The sequence below is a fragment of the Macaca mulatta genome, chromosome 6 (genome assembly GCF_049350105.2).
Source record: "Macaca mulatta isolate MMU2019108-1 chromosome 6, T2T-MMU8v2.0, whole genome shotgun sequence".
Taxonomy (NCBI): domain Eukaryota; kingdom Metazoa; phylum Chordata; class Mammalia; order Primates; family Cercopithecidae; genus Macaca; species Macaca mulatta.
The window spans coordinates 35,265,172-35,285,598 of record NC_133411.1 but is presented as its reverse complement, the minus strand read 5'-3'; the positions used below and the strand labels follow the sequence as shown (position 1 = coordinate 35,285,598).

General features: G+C 37.8%; 1 protein-coding gene across 1 annotated transcript in view; it reads left to right on the top strand.

The window, feature by feature from the left end:
* Positions 1–20,427, top strand: part of ADAMTS12 (ADAM metallopeptidase with thrombospondin type 1 motif 12) — a 377,381-nt gene that overhangs the window by 10,616 nt on the left and 346,338 nt on the right. Inside the window, exon 2 of the mRNA XM_015139808.3 lies at positions 823–1,184. Coding sequence (XP_014995294.3) covers positions 823–1,184 — 362 coding nt within the window. The remainder of the gene's footprint in view (positions 1–822; positions 1,185–20,427) is intronic.

Here is a 20,427-nt window from a genome sequence, read left to right as displayed (position 1 = left end):
TATGCACTCTTTGCTACATTATGGAATACTCTTATGCTGTAATTGGTGTGAGGTTGATCAGCATGCATATGATGAGTTTGCCATGATTTTGTTTTTTTCCCTCTAATCTGACTTTAACAGGAAGTTCTTGATGTATTGAAGCACCTTATAATCCACAGTGAAGCTCTGTGATTTGTCTTACTGAACTCTAGACTTGAAAGATTCCTGTTCCTCATGCAGACCTTGCCCCTTTTCTAACAGTGCCCATCACGGATTAATTCCCATCTTAATTTGTCTCTGGTAAAACACCTGATATCATGGCACTGAAGAGGAGGCACCAGGTAAATTTAAGTTGTTCTGGGAATTTAATGTTAACAAATTTAAGTATTTGTATGATGGAAAGGATCTCTAAACTTCAATTCAACAGTGGAATTTTGCCATTAAAAAGCTAGCGGCAGGGCATGGTGGCTCACACCTGTAATCCCAGCACTTTGGAAGGGCGAGGCAGGTGGATCACCCAAGGTCGGGAGTTCGAGACCAGCCTGACCAACATGGAGAAACCCCGTCTCTACTAAAAAAGATACAAAATTAGCCAGGCATTGTGGCGCATGCCTGTAATCCCAGCTACTCGGGAGGCTGAGGCAGGAGAATCACTTGAACCCATGAGGAGGAGGTTGAGGTGAGCCCGGATCATGCCATTGCACTCCAGCCTAGGCAACAAGAGTGAAACTTCATTTCAAAAAAAGAAAAAAGAAGAAAGCTAGCATCCAAGTTCCAAACAAAAGTGGCTTTGCTTTACTACCAGTGTCTCTCACTGTTCTTCCATTTCTCTTTTTCTTTCAGAGCATTTTGTCAAGGGTCTGCCAGAATACCACGTGGTGGGTCCAGTCCGAGTAGACGCCAGTGGGCATTTTTTGTCGTATGGCTTGCACTATCCCATCACGAGCAGCAGGAGGAGGAGAGATTTGGATGGCTCAGAGGACTGGGTGTACTACAGAATTTCTCACGAGGAGAAGGACCTGTTTTTTAACTTGACGGTCAATCGAGGATTTCTTTCCAATAGCTACATCATGGAGAAGAGATATGGGAACCTCTCCCGAGTTAAGATGATGGCTTCCTCTGCCCCGCTCTGCCATCTCAGTGGCACGGTTCTGCAGCAGGGCACCAGAGTTGGGACGGCAGCCCTCAGTGCCTGCCATGGACTGGTGAGTGCAAGCTCTGGCATCTCCTTCCTCTGCTCCGGCCCCTAGAGTCCCAGCCAGTAGACCTACTACCAACAGGTTCACAGATGCACTGACATATGGGAGTTGAGCCCCTGTCATGTGATGATCCTGGCCTCCAGAGGGGTTGGCGAGAAAGTGTTTAATAAATAAAAGAGATTGAATTGAGAGGTACAAAGAGTAAGGGCACTGAGGGTTCAGAGGAGGCAGACAGAACTCCAACCAGGAACATCAGGGCGGGGTTGGAGGGGGAAGAAGAGAGAGGATTTGAGTTTGGTCTTCAGCCTCTGAGGCAGCTCTGAAGGTATTGTTGACTGACTGGCTGGACAGCATATTTTGAATAAACAGAACTTAAATTTGGACTGAGTGAGAATGTTATGAATAATGATGGTGATAGCAGCTGCTGTGATGTAATAGTTGACTCTGTGTGCTTCATAATCAGACTTCATGAGGGAACCTCAGGCAGTCAATTGATCCCTTTGTGCCTCTGTTTTCTCATCTGTAAAATAGAGATAATAGTAGTATCTGCCTCATGGAGTAAGGTTTGGCAAGCTATGAACCATAGGCCAAATCAGGCCTGCCTCTTGTTTCTATAAATAAAGTTTTATTGAAAGGCAGATATGCTGTGTGTTTACAGATTGTTTATGGCTGTTTTTGAACTGCAACAACAGAGCTGAGTAGTTGGGGTAGTTACTGTATGGCTGAGGAACCGCACAATATTTGCTGTCTGGTCTTTCAGAAAAAGTTTGCCGACACTTTTAATAGAGTATTGTGGAGTGTTTAATAAATAATAAACACTCAATGAATATTAGCTGCTGCTGTTATATTATTTGAATATGCCAAGCACTGGAGTGTGTGGTTTACTATGTGATTTATGTTCATTGTCCTCTTTGCCTCATTTTAGCAGATGAGGCAGCTTGGAGATATTGAATAAATTTACTGTGCAAGTTACCTTGGGTTCAGTCTTTCTACCGTTACACGCTGTATCTCAAAATGCAACCAATAGTGACAGCCCCACCAGCAACTGCAGGGCAAATAACGCTCAGGAATTCTGTTGAGATTTTTTGAGGTATGTGTTTAGGGAGTGAGTGATTGCAGGGGAAGGAATCCCAGAGTCCTGAAGGTGGTTTTGGAGGAGTCCATGTTTTCGGCTTTGGCCCCTGTGCCAGGGTTGGTTTGCTAAGCAAAACTTCTAGTGGCATTGGCATTCCTGCAAAAGGCACTTGTTCCAAATCCTCCCATTGTTACTACCGTTTTGCTAAGAATTTCTGTACTTTGTAATTTAGGGCTGCATTTATCTTGTGTTTCTAGTGTTTGACTTTGCCAGAATACTGTGAGAAAATTCAGTAAAACATTATCCAGTGGTTTAAGTTTTCCAGAGGACCTCTGGGGATGAATTGCTTTGTACAATAAATGGAAAGTCTTGCTTTGCCTCTTTCTGTAAATTTGGATTTTCATATTAGGTATTTATCATTTCCCCCTAATTAGATCATAGCACAAAATCAAGAATGGTTAATGGTTTTCTATTTTTCTTTTCCTCTTCTCTCTGGGCCTCATCAGGGGCTTCGTTGAGCTGCAGAACATTTCCCAGTTCCGTGGCTGTCATCCTCTAGGCTTGCTCTGGACTCACATCACATCTCCTCTTTGCAATCCTGGCTCTCATTCCTGTGAGACAACCCTGGAAGCATCATGGCACCCGATCCTCTATGGCCAGAACTGAAGAAAGAGCCCCTGATGATGAAACGTTATCATGCTCCTTAAACATGAGCATGTTTCTGTGGGATGGAGCAGTATGGTCTGTGGACCTGCAGAATCAACATCACATTGAATGGGAGCTCATTACAAAGATGAACCCATGGGCTTCACTTCAGACCTAGTGCTTTAGAATCTCTGGGGAATGGACAAAAATCTCTCTGTGTGTGTTTAGCTGCTTTACTGAGATATAATTCACATACATACAGTTAACCCACTTAAAGTTTACAGCTCAGTGGCTTTAAATGTATTCAGAGTTGTGCAACCATCCTCATAAATTTTAGCATATTTTCGTTAGCCCACAAAGAAACCTATATCCCTCAGCAGTCACTTCTCCATTCCCACATTCCTCCAGTCCTAGGGAACGGCTAATCTATGTTTGGTCTCTATAGATTTGCCTGTCTGAAACCTTTGTTTTAATTAGCTCTCCAGGAGATTCTGATGCCCACTGAAGTTTGAGAAGCCCTGGACTAGAGTAATCATTCTTAACCCTGGCTCAACATTAAGACTAGCTGTCTAGCTTTAAAAATGGACCCATGCCCCAACCCTACAGCCCAGATGTTTTGATTTATTTGGTCTGAGGGAAGAGTCCAGGCATCAGCATTTTTTAAAGCTCCTCAGGAGATTCTAAAGTGCAGTCAATATTGCCAACCACTGGATTAGCGTAAGTGGGTGTTAACGGGTGGTATTGGCCAATATTACTCTGAAGTACCAGATCTCCCCAGGTGATTCCAATGAGCAACCAGGGGTGAAACCACTGCTGTAAATTGCTCCCCACTTTCATCTTGTGCTTTCTAAAGGAAATTGCATATTGTTTAGCATTATCCCAGACTTGGGAATGGAATACTAAGACCCTTTCAATTTCACGTCCCCAAGGAGCAGGAGTACTACCATGTAGGCATTTTCAGATTCAGATTTCAGATTCATATGAAGTTCAAAAGCACAAAGTGTTAGTTAAGATGATGGGAAACTTTCACATCCAGATCAGTGAACGATTTTCCCAGAAGAAACATTCTACTCGGAGGATTATTTTGGAACCTTTTACACATAATTGGATGTTTAATGGATGGTTACAAAAAAAAAAAAAAAAATGGATGGTTACAAAACCCAAAGCCAAATGAGTTTCTTTCCTTTCGGTGTGTGCACTACTTCACTGGATTCAAGTTCATTTGCTTGTGTGCCAAATTTGCCAGTATCCACCTAGAGTGGTCCTAGTCAAAAGAATAGTGGTTGGACTTGTGTCTGACTTCTGATCATGTGTCTAGGGTGTGACATCCAGTGTAGTTGTTCTCTCACCCAAGTATGGCCCTACATTCAAATTCACAGGATGGCAGGCCTAGGATCTGCTGGCTATAAGCCCTTCTCCACTTCTAGGGGCAGAAGTAGCATTTGGGAAGTCCTTCTTAGGAAGGAAACACTTTCATGTGGACCAGGGCATCTGCTTGTCATTCCTGAGGTGTAAACCTGGCTTTCTTTGTTTCAGATGTGGTCATCTGAATGATATGTTGGAGGCTGTGTTCTCTTGGAGTTGTCTACGATTTGAGGCTCATTTAGTCTCCTCTGGAGCAGACTCAAGATGATTTCATTCTGAGGACCCTAGAAAAGCTACCTGTGGGAAGTTGTGGGACAACCTCCTTCCTCCATTTAATGTACTCTAGCATGTCTCCAGCCCTTGTCCTCTTTGAGGCTGCTCCCAGACTGAGTCAGCCCATGTCTCAGCTCAGCAGCTCTCCTCTGTCATCTCCACCATTTTCACTACCCTTCCCCCATCAACGTTTTCACAACGTTGACATTGTGGAATTTGTTTGTTTTGACAGTTTAGTTGATTTGTTCCATTCTTAGCTTTTTGATGGAGGAACTGTGTTCTTTAATCAGCTAGACTCTGAATTTATCCTCAGGAGTGAGTATCACAGTGGGGGTCATTTTGGTTTTGCTGTTGCCAGGGGCACTACAGGATTGGTTCCAAGTGAATTTGTTGTTAGTGTTTCAGTTCAGATGTCTGCACTGGAAGGATAGTGCAAAATATCTACCCTTGTGCATAAGGCAGGATTGGGGTTCTGATTTTTCATGGGGCATTCTAATTCTGCCAAGCACTTACCCTCTGGACTGTGTACCTGGATCGTTAAACTAATAATTTTAATTTCTGTTTACAGCATGTTATTTAATTCCTGTTCATAACATTTCTTAGCTCAGGCTTTATTAAAGCAAATACAGTTCTTGGCTCTATCAAAAACTCTCATTCCAGCCCCTGCTGGGAAATTAAATTCTAATTCTTACTCTGAATAGCTGGTCATGGATCTCTCAAGGGCCATCCAGCTTTAACTTCCATGTACTCTCTGTCCTTAAGTTTGCCTTTCTCTTTGGGTACATTGAGATTTCCTTTCTTGTTTTAAACTCATATATGGGTTAAACTTTTGAGAGGTATTTCTTAGTATTTTTATGCTAGACTTTTTGTTTTGAAATAGATGTAGATTCCTAACAGTTGTAAGAACTAATTCAAAGAGGTATTGGTATATATCCTCTACCCAGTTTCCTCTAATGGCAACATCTTGCAACATTACTGTACAGTATCACAGCCAGGATTTTAACATTGATGTCAAGATGACACACTTTTCCATCACAAGAATCCCTCATGTTATCATTTTATAGCTATACCCATTCCTCTCCTGCTGCCATCACCTCATATTTATATTTTACATTTAAGTCTGTAATCTATTTTGAGTTAATTTTTATGTGAGGTATGAGACTTAGAGGTTCTCCTCCTCCCCTCCTCCCTTCTTTTCTCTCTTCCTTCCTTTCTTGCTTTGTTGTTTGCCTATGGATGTCTGATTGTTCCAGCACCATTTGTTGAAAGTCTGTTTTTCTTTCATTAAGTTGCTTTTGCACTTTTGTAAAAAAATTAGCTGGATGTATTTTTGTGAGTCTATTTCTGAGTTTTAGGTTCTGTTCCATCAATAGCACACAGTCTTCATAACTGTAGCTATATAATTAGTCTTGAAATCAGGTAGACTGATTCCTCCCATTTTAGTCCACTTTTTCAAAATTATATTAGTAATTCTAGTTTCTCTCTCCTTCCATATAAATTTTGTAATAATCTTGTCTACAAAATCTTGCTAGGATTTTAATAGGAATTGTATTATATCTATATATTAGGTTGGGAAGAATCGACATCTTTGCTATGTCAAGTCTTGCGATCCATGAACATGGTATGTGTCTTGATTTATTTAGATCTTCTTTGATTTTTTTCCATCAGTGTTGTGTAGCTTTCAATATCCTAGCTCTTTATGTGTTTTGTTAGATTTACACCTAAATGTCTCATTTTCTAAGTCCTTATATTTTTAATTTTAGTATTCATGTGCTTATTGCTAGTATGTAAACACATAATTAATTTTTGTAAGTTTACTTTGTATACTGTGAATTTGTTAAACTCTCTTATTAGCTCTAAGATGGTTTTTTTTTAGAAGATTCTTTGGGATTTTCTATGTGTGCAGTAATGTCATTTGCCAATGGGGCAGTTTTATTTCTTCTTTTCTCTTCATATCGCTTTCAATTTTCTTTTCTTGCTTTATTACATTGGCTAGAATTTTGAGCACTATATTGAATAAGAATGGGGAGAGCAACATCTCTTGCCTTTTCTCCAGTCTTAGGGAGAAGGCATTCAGACTTTTGTTAAGTATTTTGTTTATGTTAAGTATCTGTTTTGTTTTGTTTTTATAGATGCTTTCTATTAAGTCAAGGAAGTTTTCTGAGACCTTTTTTTGTCAAATGCTTTTTCTGCATTGGTTGATACGCTCATGTGACTTTTCTTCTTTAGCCTATTAATATGATGGACTGCATTGATTCATTTTTTTTTTAAAGTCTTTATTTTTTAATAGCAGTATTAGGTTTATACCAAAATTGAGAGGAAGGTAAAGAGATACCTCATAATCTCCCTGCTCCTACATATACAAAGCTTTCTCCCATTATCAGCATCCCCCACCAGAGTAGTACGTTTGTTACAATTGATGAATATATGTCGACACATCATTATCACCTAAACTTTATTGTTTACATTAGAGTTCACTCTTGGTGTTGTACATTCTATAGGTTTGGACCAATTTAAAATGACATATATCCACCATTATATTCTCATATAGAATATTTTCACTGCCCTGAAAATTTTCTGTGCTCCACCTGTTCATTTCTCCACTCTCCTACCCCTGGAAACCACTGATCTTTTTATTTTTTCATTTTCTAGAATGTCATATAGTTGTAAGCATACAGTATGTAGCCTTTTGGGATTGGCCTTTTTCACTTAGTAATATATCTCACTCTGTCACTAGACTGGAGTGCAGTGGCGTGATCTCGGCTCACTGCAACCTCTGACTCCCTGGTTCAAGCAATTCTCCTGCCTCAGCCTCCCGAGTAGCCAGGATTACAGGCATGCGCCACAACACCCAGCTAATTTTTGTATTTTTAGTAGAGACAAGGTTTCACCATGTTTGCCAGGATGGTCTCAATCTCCTGACCGCATGATTCGCCCACTTCGGCCTCCCAAAGTGCTGGGATTACAGGGGTGAGCCACCATGCCTGGCTCCCTCATGTTTTTTTATGGCTTGAAAGCTCATTTCTTTTTAGTGCTGAATAATATTTTATTATCTGGATGTACAGTTTATGTATTCATTCACCTACTGAAAGACATCTTCGTTGCTTTTAAGTTTTGGCAGTTATTGATAATGCTGCTATTAACATCCTTGTGCAGATTTCTGTGTGGACAAGAGTTTTCAACTCATTTAGGTAAATACCAAGAAGTGTTACTGCTGGATTGTGTGGTAAGAGTATGTTTAGTCATGTAAGAAGCAGCCAAATTGTCTTCCAAAGTGGCTGAATTATTTTGCATTCTCACCAGCAATGAAGGAGAGTTCCTATTGCGCCATATCTTTGCTAGCATTTGATATTGTCAGTGTTCTGGATTTTGACCATTCCAATAGATGTAGTATCTCATTTTTAATTTGCATTTTCTTCACCATGGAAATGCATATGATGTGGAATATCATTTTATATGCCTGTCATCTGCATATCTTCTTCAGTGAGGTTCCTGTTAAGGTCTTTGTTCTAGTTTTTAATCAGTTTGTTAATTTCCTTATTGTTGAGTATTAAGAGTTCTTTATATATTTTGACAGCAGTTGATTTATCAGATGTATTTTGCAAATATTTTCTCCCGGTATATGACTTGTCTTTTCATTCCCTAGATAGTGTGTTTCACAGAGCAGACATTTTCAAATTTAATAAAGTTCAGCTTATCAATTATTTCTTTTATGGGAAATTCCTTTGGTGTTGTATCTAAGGAGTCATTGATGGAAACAAGGTTATCTAGATTTTTCTCCTATATTATCGCTAAGAGTTTTATAGTTTTGTGTTCTACATTTAACTCTGTCATCCATTTTGCATTAATTTTCCTGAAGAATATAAGATTTATTGAGTTAGTTTTCCCAAAGGGTGTCTAGATTATTTTTGCATGTGAATGTTCATTTGTTCAGCACCATTTGTTGAAAAGCCTGTCTTTTCTTCATTACATTGCCTTTGCCCCTTTGTCAAAGATAAGTTGATTATATCTATGTTGGTCTATTTATGGGCTCTTTATTCTGTTTCATTATCTATTTGTCTATTCTTTCACTAATACCATGTGGTCTTGATTATTATACCTTTAATGTAAATCTTGAAGTCCGATAGTGTCAGTTCTCCACTTCTCCTTCCATATTGTATTGGCTATTCTGTGTGTTTTGCCTCTCCATATAAATTTTAGAATCATTTTGTGAATATCCACAAAGTAAATTGCTGAGATTTTGGTTGGGATTGCATTGAGTCTATAGATTAAGGTGGAAAGAACTAACATGTTGATAATATTGAGTCTTCCTATTCATGAGTATGGAATATGTCTTCATTTAGTTATTTCTTCTTTTATTTCCTTCATCAGAATTTTGTATTTTCCCTCATATAGACCTTGTACATATTTTGTTAGATGTATACCTAAGTATTTAATTTTTGGAGAATGGTAATGTAAATGGTATTTTGTTTTTAATTTTAAATACTTCTTGTTCATTGCTGGTATATAGTAAAACAACTCACTTTATCAATCTTGTGTCCTTGAAGGCTGGATACAATCATGTGCTATAATGGCCTGTTAGTTTTGGGAGTTTTTTTTTTTTTTGCATTTAAATGTTTTAGTTATATTATTATTATTATTATTATATTTTAAATTTATTTATTATTATTATACTTTAAGTTGTAGGGTACATGTGCATAACGTGCAGGTTTGTTACATATGTATACTTGTGCCATGTTGGTGTGCTGCACCCATGGGAGTTTTTTTTTTTTTTAAATCTACACAGCATTCATGTCATCTGTGAACAAAGTATTATTTACTCCTTTGCAATTAGTGTATCTCATATTTCCTTTTCTTGCTTTATTGTATTACCTAGGACTTTCGATATGATATAAAAAAGGAGTGGTGAGAGAGGATATCTTTGCCTTACTCTTTATCTTAGTGGGAAAGCTTCTAGTTTCTCATAAGTATGAAGAGATATTCTTTTTTAAATTGAAGAAGTTTGTCTCTTTTCCTATTTTACTGAGATATTTTATCATAAATGGGTGTTGGATTTTGTTAACTATTTTTTCTCCATCTATTGGTATGATTATGTAATGTTTTTTATTTAGCCTGTCAGAGTCATGGATTACATTAATCAATTTTTGAATGTTGGACTAGCCTTGAATACCTGGGATAAATCCTGCTTGATTGTGTTGTATAGTGTGTTCTGCCTGAAATATGTCTGGGTCCCTTTTAGCCATGGCAGGAGCTGGAGTGGTGGGGACACAGGGAGCAGAACAAATGTCTTCTTATACATTGTTGCATTCAATTTGCTTGAGGGGTTTTGCGGCTATGTTTATCAGAGAAATTGGTCTGTAGTTTTCTTTTCTTGTAATGACTTTGGTTTTGGTGTTGATGGCCTCATGGAATAAGTTAGGAAGAAGTCGCTCTGCTTCTGTCTTCTGAGAGATATTTCAGAAAATTGACGTAATTTCTTCTTTAAATGTTTGGTAGAGTTCACCAGTGAACCTATCTGGGCCTGATGATTTTACTTTTGGAGGGTTGTTAATTATTGATTCAATTTTTAAAATAGATACAGACTTATTTACATTGCCTATTTTTTCTTGTCTGAGTTTTGAAAGATTGTGTCATTCAAGGAATTGTTTCATTTCATCTAGATTACCAAATATTGGAGCATATAGTTGTTCATAATATTCCTTTATTCTTTATTCTATAATATAATATAATATTCTATAATATTTCTCACATAATGAACATGTGAGAAATGTTCGTTCTCACATTACTATAGAGAACTACCTGAGAGTGGGCAATATTTAATGTCCATGGAATCTGTAGTGATACCCCATCTTTCATTTCTGATATTGGTAATTTGTTTTCTTTCTCTTTTTTTCTTAGCCTAACTCACGGCTTACTTATTTTATTGATCTTTTAAGATAATTAGCTTTTGGTGTTATTGTTTTTTCTACCTTTAATTTCATTGATTTCTGCTCTAATTTTTACTATTTATTTTTTTCTCATTGAATCTAATTTGCTCTTTTTTTTCTCTAGTTACCTGAGGTCACATTGGCTCATTTTTCAAATACTGAAATAGCCTTGCATATTTGGAAGTAATCCAACTTGGATGTGATGTACAATTCTTTTTGTATATCACTAAATTCTATTTGCTAGTATTTTTAAAATGATTTTTGCATCTGTGTTTATGAAGGATATTCTTTTGTGGTTTTCCTTTCTTTTCAGTATTATTTGTATCTGATTTTAGTATCAGGGTAATATTAGCTTTATAAAATGATTTGGGTAGTGTTTGCTTATCTTTGGTTTTCTGGAAGAGATTGCCTAGAATTTATGTTAGTTATCTTTAAATGTTTGGTAGAATTTGTATTGAAACTATCTGGGCCTAGAAATTTCCTTTTTGGGAGTTTTTAAAAGTTATGAATTTTATATTCTTAATATAATTCTTAATAGGGCTATTCAAATTTTCTATTTCATTTTGGGTGAGTTGTGGTAGTTTGTGTTTACTGAGGAATTAGTTTACTTTATCTAAGTTGTTAAATTTATGTATTGATTTCTTCATTGTTCTCATATCCTTTGTGGGGGATAAATTTTACTTTAACCTTCTTGTTAGTTCATTGTCACATGGCTATAAAGTACTACCTCAGACTGGGTGATTTATAAAGAAAATAGATTTAACTGGCTTATAGTTCCATAGGCTGTATAAGAAACATGACTTGGAGACCTCAGAAAACTTACAGTCATGGAAGAAGGCAAAGGGGAAGGAGGCACATCTTACATAGCCAGAGAAGGAGGAAGAGAGAATGAAGGGGTAGGCACTACACACTTTTAAACAATCAGGTGTCATGAGAACTCACTCACTATCACAAGAACAGCAAGGGGAAAATCTGTCCCCATGAGCCAATCACCTCCCATCAGTCTTCTCCACCAAAACTGGGGATTACAATTTGCCATGGGATTTGGACAGGGACACAAATCCAAACCATTTAATTTCACCCTGGCCTCTCCTAAATATCACATTATTCCCACATTGCAAAATACTGTCACCCTTTCTCAACAATTTCGCAAGTCTTAATTCATTTCAGCATTAACTCAAAGTCCACAGTCCAAAGTCTCATCTGAGACAAAGCATGTCCCTTCTGCCTATGAGCCTGTGAAATCAAAAACAAGTCAGTTACTTCCAAGATACAGAGGTACAGAAATTGGGTAAATACATATGTTCCAGAAGTACGAAATCAGCCAGAACAAATGGGCTATAGGCCCCATGCAAGTTCAAAATCCCTTAGGGTAGTCATTAAATCTTAAAGCTCTGAAATAATCTTCTTTGACTTTATATCTTACATCCAGGCCACACTGATGCAAGGGGTGGGCTCCCAAGGCCTTGAGAATCTCTGCCTTTGTGGCACTGCAGGGTACAGCCCCCTAGGGCACTTTCACAAGCTCATTTGAGTGCCCATAGCGCTTTTGGTGCATGATTCAAGCTGGCAGTGGCTCTAACATTCTGGGATTTGGAAGATGGTATTCCTTTTCTCAGAGCTCCTCTAGTCAGTGCCCTGGTGGGGACCCTGTGTAGGGGTTCCAACCACACATTTCTCCTCTGCAGTGCCCTAGGAGAGGGTCTCCATGAGGGCTCCACCCCGGCAGCAGACTTCTTCCTGGACATCTAGGCGTTTTCATACATCCTCTGAAGTCTAGGTGGAGGCCCCAGTCCTCAACTCTTGACCTGTGCGCACCTGCAGGCATAACACTATGTGGAATCCACCGAGGCTTACAGCTTGCACCCTCTGGAGCAGTGGCCTGATATATGTCTGGGACCCTTTTAGCCATGGCTGGAGCTGGAGTGGCTGGAACACAGGGAGCAATGTCCCAAGGTTGCACAGGGCAGTAGAGCCCTGGGCCTGGCCCATTATTTTCTCCTAGACCTCTGGGTCTGTGATGGGAGCAGCTGCTGCAAAGGTCTCTAGAATGCTTTTGAGGCATTTTCCTCATTGTCTTGACTATTAACATTCAGCTCCTCTTTGCTTATACAAATTTCTACAGCTAGCTTGAATTCCTCCTCAGAAAGTGGGTTTTTATTTTCTGCCACATGGCCAGGTTGCAAATTTTCCAAACTTTTACAGTCTGCTTTCCTTTTAGAAAGGAGTGTCCTATATTTTGGCTTCTCTGGGCCACATTGGAAGAAGAATAATTGTCTTGGGCTACACATAAAATACACTGACACTAATAATAGCTGATGAGCTAAAAAAATTTGCAAACAAATGTCAACATGTTTAAGAAAGTTTACAAATTTGTGTTGGGCCACATTCATAACCATCCTGGGCTGCATGTGGCCAATGGGTTGGACAAGCTTGCTTTTAAATATAAGTTCCAGTTCCAGGTCATTTCTTTGCTCACAAATATAAGCATAGGTTTCTAGAAGCAACCAGGCCACATCTTAAACATTTTGCTCCTCAGAAATTTCTTCCACCAGATACTGTAAATCATTACTCTCAAGTTCAAAGTCCCACAGATCTCTAGGGAAGGGGCACAATGCCTCCATCCTGTTTGCTAACATATAACAAAAATGACCTTTGCTCCAGTTCCCAAGAAGTTCCTCATCTCCATCTGCAACCACCTCAGCCTGGACTTCCATATCACTATCAGCCTGGATTGTCCATATCACTATCAGCATTTTGGTCACAGCAATTTAACAAGTCTCCTTTAAGTTCTAAACTTTTCCTCATCTTCCTGTCTTCTTTGGAGCCCTCCAAACTATTCCAACTTCTGCCTATTATCCAGTCCCAATGTCACTTCCACATTTTCAGGTATCTTTATAGCAATGCCACACTTCTTGGGCAGATCACGAGGTCAGGAGATCAAGACCATCCTGGCCAACATGGTGAAACCCTGTCTCTACTAAAAACACACAAAAAATTAGCCAGGCGTGGCAGCACATGACTGTAGTCCCAGCTACTCAGAAGTCTGAGGCAGGAGAGTTGCTTGAATCCGGGAGGTGGAGACTGCAGTGAGCCAATATTGTGCCACTGTACTCCAGCCTTGTGACAGAGTGAGACTCTGTCAAAACAAACAAAAAACAAAAAACAAACAAACAAAAAAGAGAACTACCTGTGACTGAGTAATTAATAAAGAAAAGAGGTTTAATTGACTCATAGTTTCATAGGCTGTACAGAAAGCGTGGCTGGGGAGGCCTCAAGAAATTTACAGTCATGGTGGAAGGTAAAGAGGAAGGAAGAACATATTACACAGTCAGAGAAGGAGGAAAAGAGAATGGAGGGGGAGATGCTACACACTTTTAAATAACCAAATCTCATGAGAACTCACTGCCTATCATGAGACCAGCAAGGAGCAAATTTTTCCCAGTGATCCAATCGCCTCCCATCAGGCCCCTCCTCCAACACTGGGGATTACAATTCTACCTGAGATTTGGGCGGGGACACAAATCCAAACCATATCAAACTTCATATTACATTTGAATTAGTATAATTGATAAAACAAGCAGATAAAAAATTCAGTAAGAATCTAGAAGATTCTTTTTAACTTGTGGACATATATATAACAGTACATCCAACATTGCATAATTTTTGTTTAAAAACTATTTGTGTATATATATATATATATATGTATTCATTTCAATACATATACATATATATGTATTTATTTCAATAGCTTTTGGGGTATAAGTAGTTTTTAGTTACATGGATGAATTGTATAGTGTTGAAGTCTGAGATTTTAGTGCACACATCAGCCAACTAGTGTACACCATCCAATATGTGGGTTTTTTTTTTTTTATCACTCATCTCCCTCCCAACCTCCCACTTCTGAGTCTCCAAAGTCCATTATACCACCCCATATACTTTTGATTATCCATAGCTTAGCTTCAACTTATAAGTGGGAACATACAATATTTGGTTTTCCATTCCTGAGTTACTTCACTTAGAATAATGGCCTTTAGCTCCATCCAAGTTCTTGCAAAAGACATTATTTTCTTATTTTTTTATGGCTGGGTAATATTTCATGGTGTATATATACCACATTTTCTTTATCCATTTGTTGGTCAATGGACACTTAGGTTGGTTCTGTGTCTTTGCAATTGTGGATTTTGTTGCAATAAACACATGTATTCAGTTGTCTCTTTTATATAATGACTTCTTTTCCTTTGAGCAGATACCAGTAGTGGGATTTCTGGATCAAATGGTAGATCTACTTTTAATTCTTTAGGAAATCTCCATACTGTTTTCCATAGAAGTTTTGCAAATTTACATTTCCGCCAGCAGTGTATAAGCATTGCTTTTCACCACAACTTTTACCACACCTATGCCAACATTTATTTATTTTTTTGACTTTTAATAATGGCCACTTTTGCAGGGGTAAAGTAGTATCTCATTGTAGTTTGAATTTTCATTTCTTTGATAATTAATGATGTTGAGCATTTTTTCATATGGTTTTTGGCCATTTGTTTATCTTCTTTTGAGAAATGTCTATTCATTTCATTTGCCCACTTTTGGATGGGACTATCTTTTTTTTCTTGCTGATTTGTTTGAGTTCCTTGTAGATTCTGGACATTGGTTCTTCTTTGGATGCATAGTTAGCAAATATTGTCTCTCATTCTGTGGATTGTCTATTCACTCCAGTGATTATTTATTTTGCTGTGCAGAAGCCATTAAGTTTAATTAGATCCTATTGATTTGTTTTTTGTTTTGTTGCATTTGCTTTTGGAGTCCTAGTCACAATTTTTTTGCATAGGCCGATGTCCAGAAGAGTTTTTCCTAGATTTTCTTCTACAACTTTTACGGTTTCAGGTCTTAAATTTAAGTCTTTGATTCATCATGAGTTGATTCTTGTATAAGGTGAGAGATAAGGATCCAGTTTAATTCTTCTACATGTGGATGTAGTTTTCCCAGCACCATTGATTAAATAGGATATCCTTTCCCCAATTTATATTTTTGTATGCTTTGTCAAAGATAAGTTGGCTACAAGTATTTGGCTTTATTTCTGGGTTTTCTATTCTGTTCCCTTGGTCTGTGTATCTACTTTTATACCAATACCATGCTCTTTTGGTATGTATAGCCTTGTAGTGTAACTTGAAGTGAGGTAATGTGATGCCTCTGGATTTGTTCTTTTTACGTAGGATTGCTTTGGATATTCAGGGTCTTTTTTTGGTTCCATATGAATTTTCAGATTGTTTTCTAATTCTGTGAAAAATGATGTTGGTATTTTGATACAAATTGCATTGAATCTATAGATTACTTTTGTAGTATGGTCACTTTCATGCTATTGATTTTTTCTAATCCATGAGCATGGGATGTGTTTCTGGTTGTGTCATTTCTTTCAGCAGTGTTTTATAGTTCTCCTTGTAGAGATCTTTTATCTCCTTGGTTATGTATATTTCTAGGTATTTTGTTTTTGTAGTGGTTGTTGAAGGGATTGAGTTCTTGATTTGATTCTTAGCATGGTTGTTATTGGTGTATAGCAATGCTACTGATATTTGTACATTGATTTTATAACCTGATACTTTATTGAATTTGTTTATCAAATCTAGGAGTCTTTTGAAGGAGTCTTTAGGGTTTTCTAGTTATAAAATCATATCATCAATGAACAGCAATAGTTTGACTTTCTGTTTTCCAATTTGGATGTCCTTAATTTCTTTCTCCTGCCTCATTGCTCTGTCTAGGACTTCCAGTACTATGTTGAATGGAAGTGGTGAAAGTGAGCATCCTTGTCTTGTTCCATTTCTCAGAGGGAGTGCTTTCAACTTCCCCCATTCAGTATGATATTGACTGTGGGTTTGTAATATATGGCTTTTATTATTTTGAGGTATGTCCATTATATGCCTAGTTTATTGAGGGTTTTTATCATAAACGAATGCTGGACTTTATCAAATGCTTCCTCTGTATCTATCAACGTGATCATATGGCTTTTGTTCTTATTTCTGTTTATGTGATATATCATGTATATTGACTTGCATACTTTAAGCCATCTCTGCATCCCTGGGATGAAACCCACTTGTTCATGCTGTATTATCTTTCTGATGTGCTGTTGGGTTTGGTTTGCTAGTATTTTATTGAGGATTTTTGCATCTGTGTTCATCAGGGATATTGGTTTGTAGTTTTTGTTGTTGTTATGAACTTTCCTGGTTTTGGTATCAGGGTGATACTGGTTTCATAGAAGGATTTAAAGAAAATTTCCTTTATCTTAATCTTTGGAATAGTTTCAGTTGGATTAGTATTGATTTTTCTTTGAATGTCTTATACAATTAAGTTGTGAATTCATCTGGCCCTGAACTTTTTTTTTTCTTTTGTAATACTTTAAGTTCTGGGATACATGTGCAGAACATGCAGGTTTTTTACATAGGTATACACATGCCATGGTTGTTTGCTGTAACCATCAACCCATCATCTACATTAGGTATTTCTCCTAATGCTATCCCTCCCTTAGCCCCCCAACTCCCGACAGGCCCCAGTATGTGATGTCCCTCTCCCTGTGTCCATGTGTTCTCGTTGTTCAACTCCTGCTTATGAGTGAGAACATGTGGTGTTTGTTTTTCTGTTCCTGTGTTAGTTTGCTGAGAATGATGGTTTCCACCTTCATCCATGTCCCTGCAAAGAACATGAACTAATCTCTTTTTATGACTGCAGAGTATTCCATGGTGTATATGTGCCACGTTTTCTCCATCCAGTCTGTCATTAATGGGCATTTGGGTTGGTTCCAAGTCATTGCTATTGTGAATAGTGCTGCAATAAACATACATGTGCATGTGTTTTTATAGTAGAATTATTTATAATCCTTTGGGTATATACCCAGTAATGAGATCGTTGGGTCAAATGGTATTTCTGGTTGTAGGTCCTTGAGGAATCATCACACTGTCTTCCACAATGGTTGAACTAATTTACACTCTAACCAATGGTGTAAAAGCATTCCTATTTCTCTACATTCCCTCTAGCATCTGTTGTTTCCTGACTTTTTAATGATTGCCATTCTAATTGGCATGAGATGGTATCTCCTTGTTGTTTTCATTTGCATTTCTCTAATGACCAGTGATGATGAGCTTTTCTTTCAGATGTTTGTTGGCTGCGTAAATGTCTTCTTTTGAGAAGTGTCTGCTCATGTCCTTCATCCAGTTTTTGATGGGGTTGTTTGTTTTTTTCTTGTGAATTTGTTTAAGTTCTTTGTAGATTCTGAATATTAGCCCGTTGTCAGATGGATAGATTGCAAAAATGTTCTCCTCTTCTGCAGGTTGCCTGTTCGCTCTGATGATAGTTTCTTTTGCTGTGCAGAAGCTCTTTAGTTTAATTAGATCCCATTTGTCAGTTTTGGCTTTTGTTGCCATTGCTTTTGGTGATTTAGTCATGAAGTCTTTGCCCATGCAAAGACCATCCTGAATGGTATTGCCTAGGTTTTCTTCTAGGGTTTTTATGGTTTTAGGTTTTATGTTTAAGTCTTTAATCCATCTTAAGTTAATTTTTGTATAAGGTGTAAGGAAGGGGTCCAGTTTCAGTTTTCTGCATATGGCTAGCCAGTTTTCCCAACACCATTTGTTAAATAGGGGATGATTTCCCTATTGCTTGTTTTTGTCAGATTCATCAAAGATCAGATGGTTGTAGATATGTGGAATTATTTCTGAGGCCTCTGTTCTGTGCTATTGGTCTATATATCTGTTTTGGTACCAGTACCATGCTGTTTTAGTTACTGTAACCTTGTAGTATAGTTTGAAGTCAGATAGTATGATAACTCCAGCTTTGTTCTTTTTGCTTAGGATTGTCTTGGCTCTATGGCCTCTTTTTTGATTCTATATGAAATTTAAAGTAGTTTTTTCTAATTCTGTGAAGAAAGTCAATGGTAACTTGCTGGGGATAGCTTTGAATCTATAAATCACCTTGGGCAGTATGGCCATTTTCATGACATTGATTCTTCCTGTTTATGAGCATGGAATGTTTTTCCATTTGTTTGTATCCTCTGTTATTTCTTTAAGAGGTGGTTTGTAGTTCTCCTTGAAGAGGTCCTTTACATCCCTTGTAAGTTGTATTCCTATGTATTTTATTCTCTTTGTGGCAATTGTGAATGGGAGTTTACTCATGATGTGGCTCTCTGTTTGTCTCTCATTGGTATATAGGAATGCTTGTGATTTTTGCACATTGATTGTGTATCCTCAGACTTTGCTGAAGTTGCTTATCAGCTTAAGGAGATTTTGAGCTGAGACAATGGGGTTTTCTTAATATATAATCATGTCATCTGCAAATGGAGACAATTTGACTTTTTCTCTTCCTATTTGAATACCCTTTATTTCTTTCTCTTGCCTGATTGCCCTGGCCAGAACTTCCAATACTATGTTGAATAGGAGTGGTGAGAGAGGGCATCCTTGTCTTGTGCCGGTTTTCAAAGGGAATGTTTCCAGCTTTTGCCCATTCAGTATTATATGGCTGTGGATTTGTCATAAATAGCTCTGATTATTTTGAGATACGTTCCATCAATATCTAGTTTATTGAGTGTTTTTAGCATGAAAGGGTGTTGAATTTTATTGAAGGCCTTTTCTGTATCTATTGAGATAATCTGTGGTGGATGAGCATTTTGATGTGCTTCTGGATTTGGTTTGCCATTATTTTATTGAGGATTTTTGCCTCGATGTTCATCGGGGATATTGGCCTGAAATTTTCTTTGTTGTGTCTCTGCCAGGTTTGGGGATCGGGATGATGATAGCCTCATAAAAGGAGTTAGGGAGGATTCCCTCTTTTTCTGTTGTTTGTAATAGTTTCAGAAAATGTGGTAGCAACTCCTCTTTGTACCTCTGGTAGAATTCAGCTGTGAGTACATCTGGTCCTGGGCTTTTTTTTGTTGGTAGGGTATTAACTACTGCCTCAATTTCAGAACTTGTGATTGGTCTTTTCAGGGATTTGACTTCTTCCTGATTTAGTCTTGGGAGGGTGTATGTGTCCAGGAATTTATTCATTTCTTTAGATTTTCTAGTTTATTTGCATAGAGGTGTTTATAGTATTTTCTGATGGTAGTTTGTATTTCTGTGGGATCAGTGGTGATAATCCTTTTATTATTTTTTATTGTGTCTATTTGATTCTTCTCTCTTTTCTTCTTTATTAGTCTGGCTGGCAGTCTATCTATTTTGTTAATCTTTAAAAAAAAAACCAGCTCCTGGATTCATTGACTTTTTGAAGGGTTTTTTGTGTCTCTATCTCCTTCAATTCTGCTCTGATCTTAGTTATTTCTTATCTTTTGCTAGCTTTTGAATTTGTTTGTTCTTGCTTGTCTCGTTCTTTTAATTGTGATGTTCAGGTGTCGATTTTAGATCTTTCCTGCTTTCTTCTGTGAACATTTAGTGCTATATATTTCCCTCTAAACACTGCTTTAGCTGTGTCCCAGAGATTCTGGTATGTTGTATCTTTGTTCTCATTGGTTTCAAAGAGTTCTTTATTTTGCCTTAATTCTGTTATTTACCCAGTAATCATTCATGAGCAAGTTGTTCAGTTTCCATGTAGTTGTGAGGTTTTGAGTGAGTGTCTTAATCCTGACTTCTAATTTGATTGCAATGTGGTCTGAGAGACTGTCAGTTATGATTTCTATTCTTTTACATTTGCTGAGGAGTGTTTTATATACAATTATGTGGTCAATTTTAAAATAAGTGTGATGTGGTGCTGAGAAGAATGTATATTCTGTTGATTTGGGGTAGAGAGTTCTGTAGATGTCTGTTAGGTCCGCTTGGTCCAGAGCTGAGTTCAGGTCCTGAATATCCTTGTTTATTCTCTGTCTTGTTGATCTGTCTCATATTGACAGTGGGTGTTAAAGTCTCCCACTATTATTGTATGGGGGTCTAAGTCTCTTTGCGGGTCTCTAAGAACTTGCTTTATGAATCTGGGTGCTCCTGTATTGGGT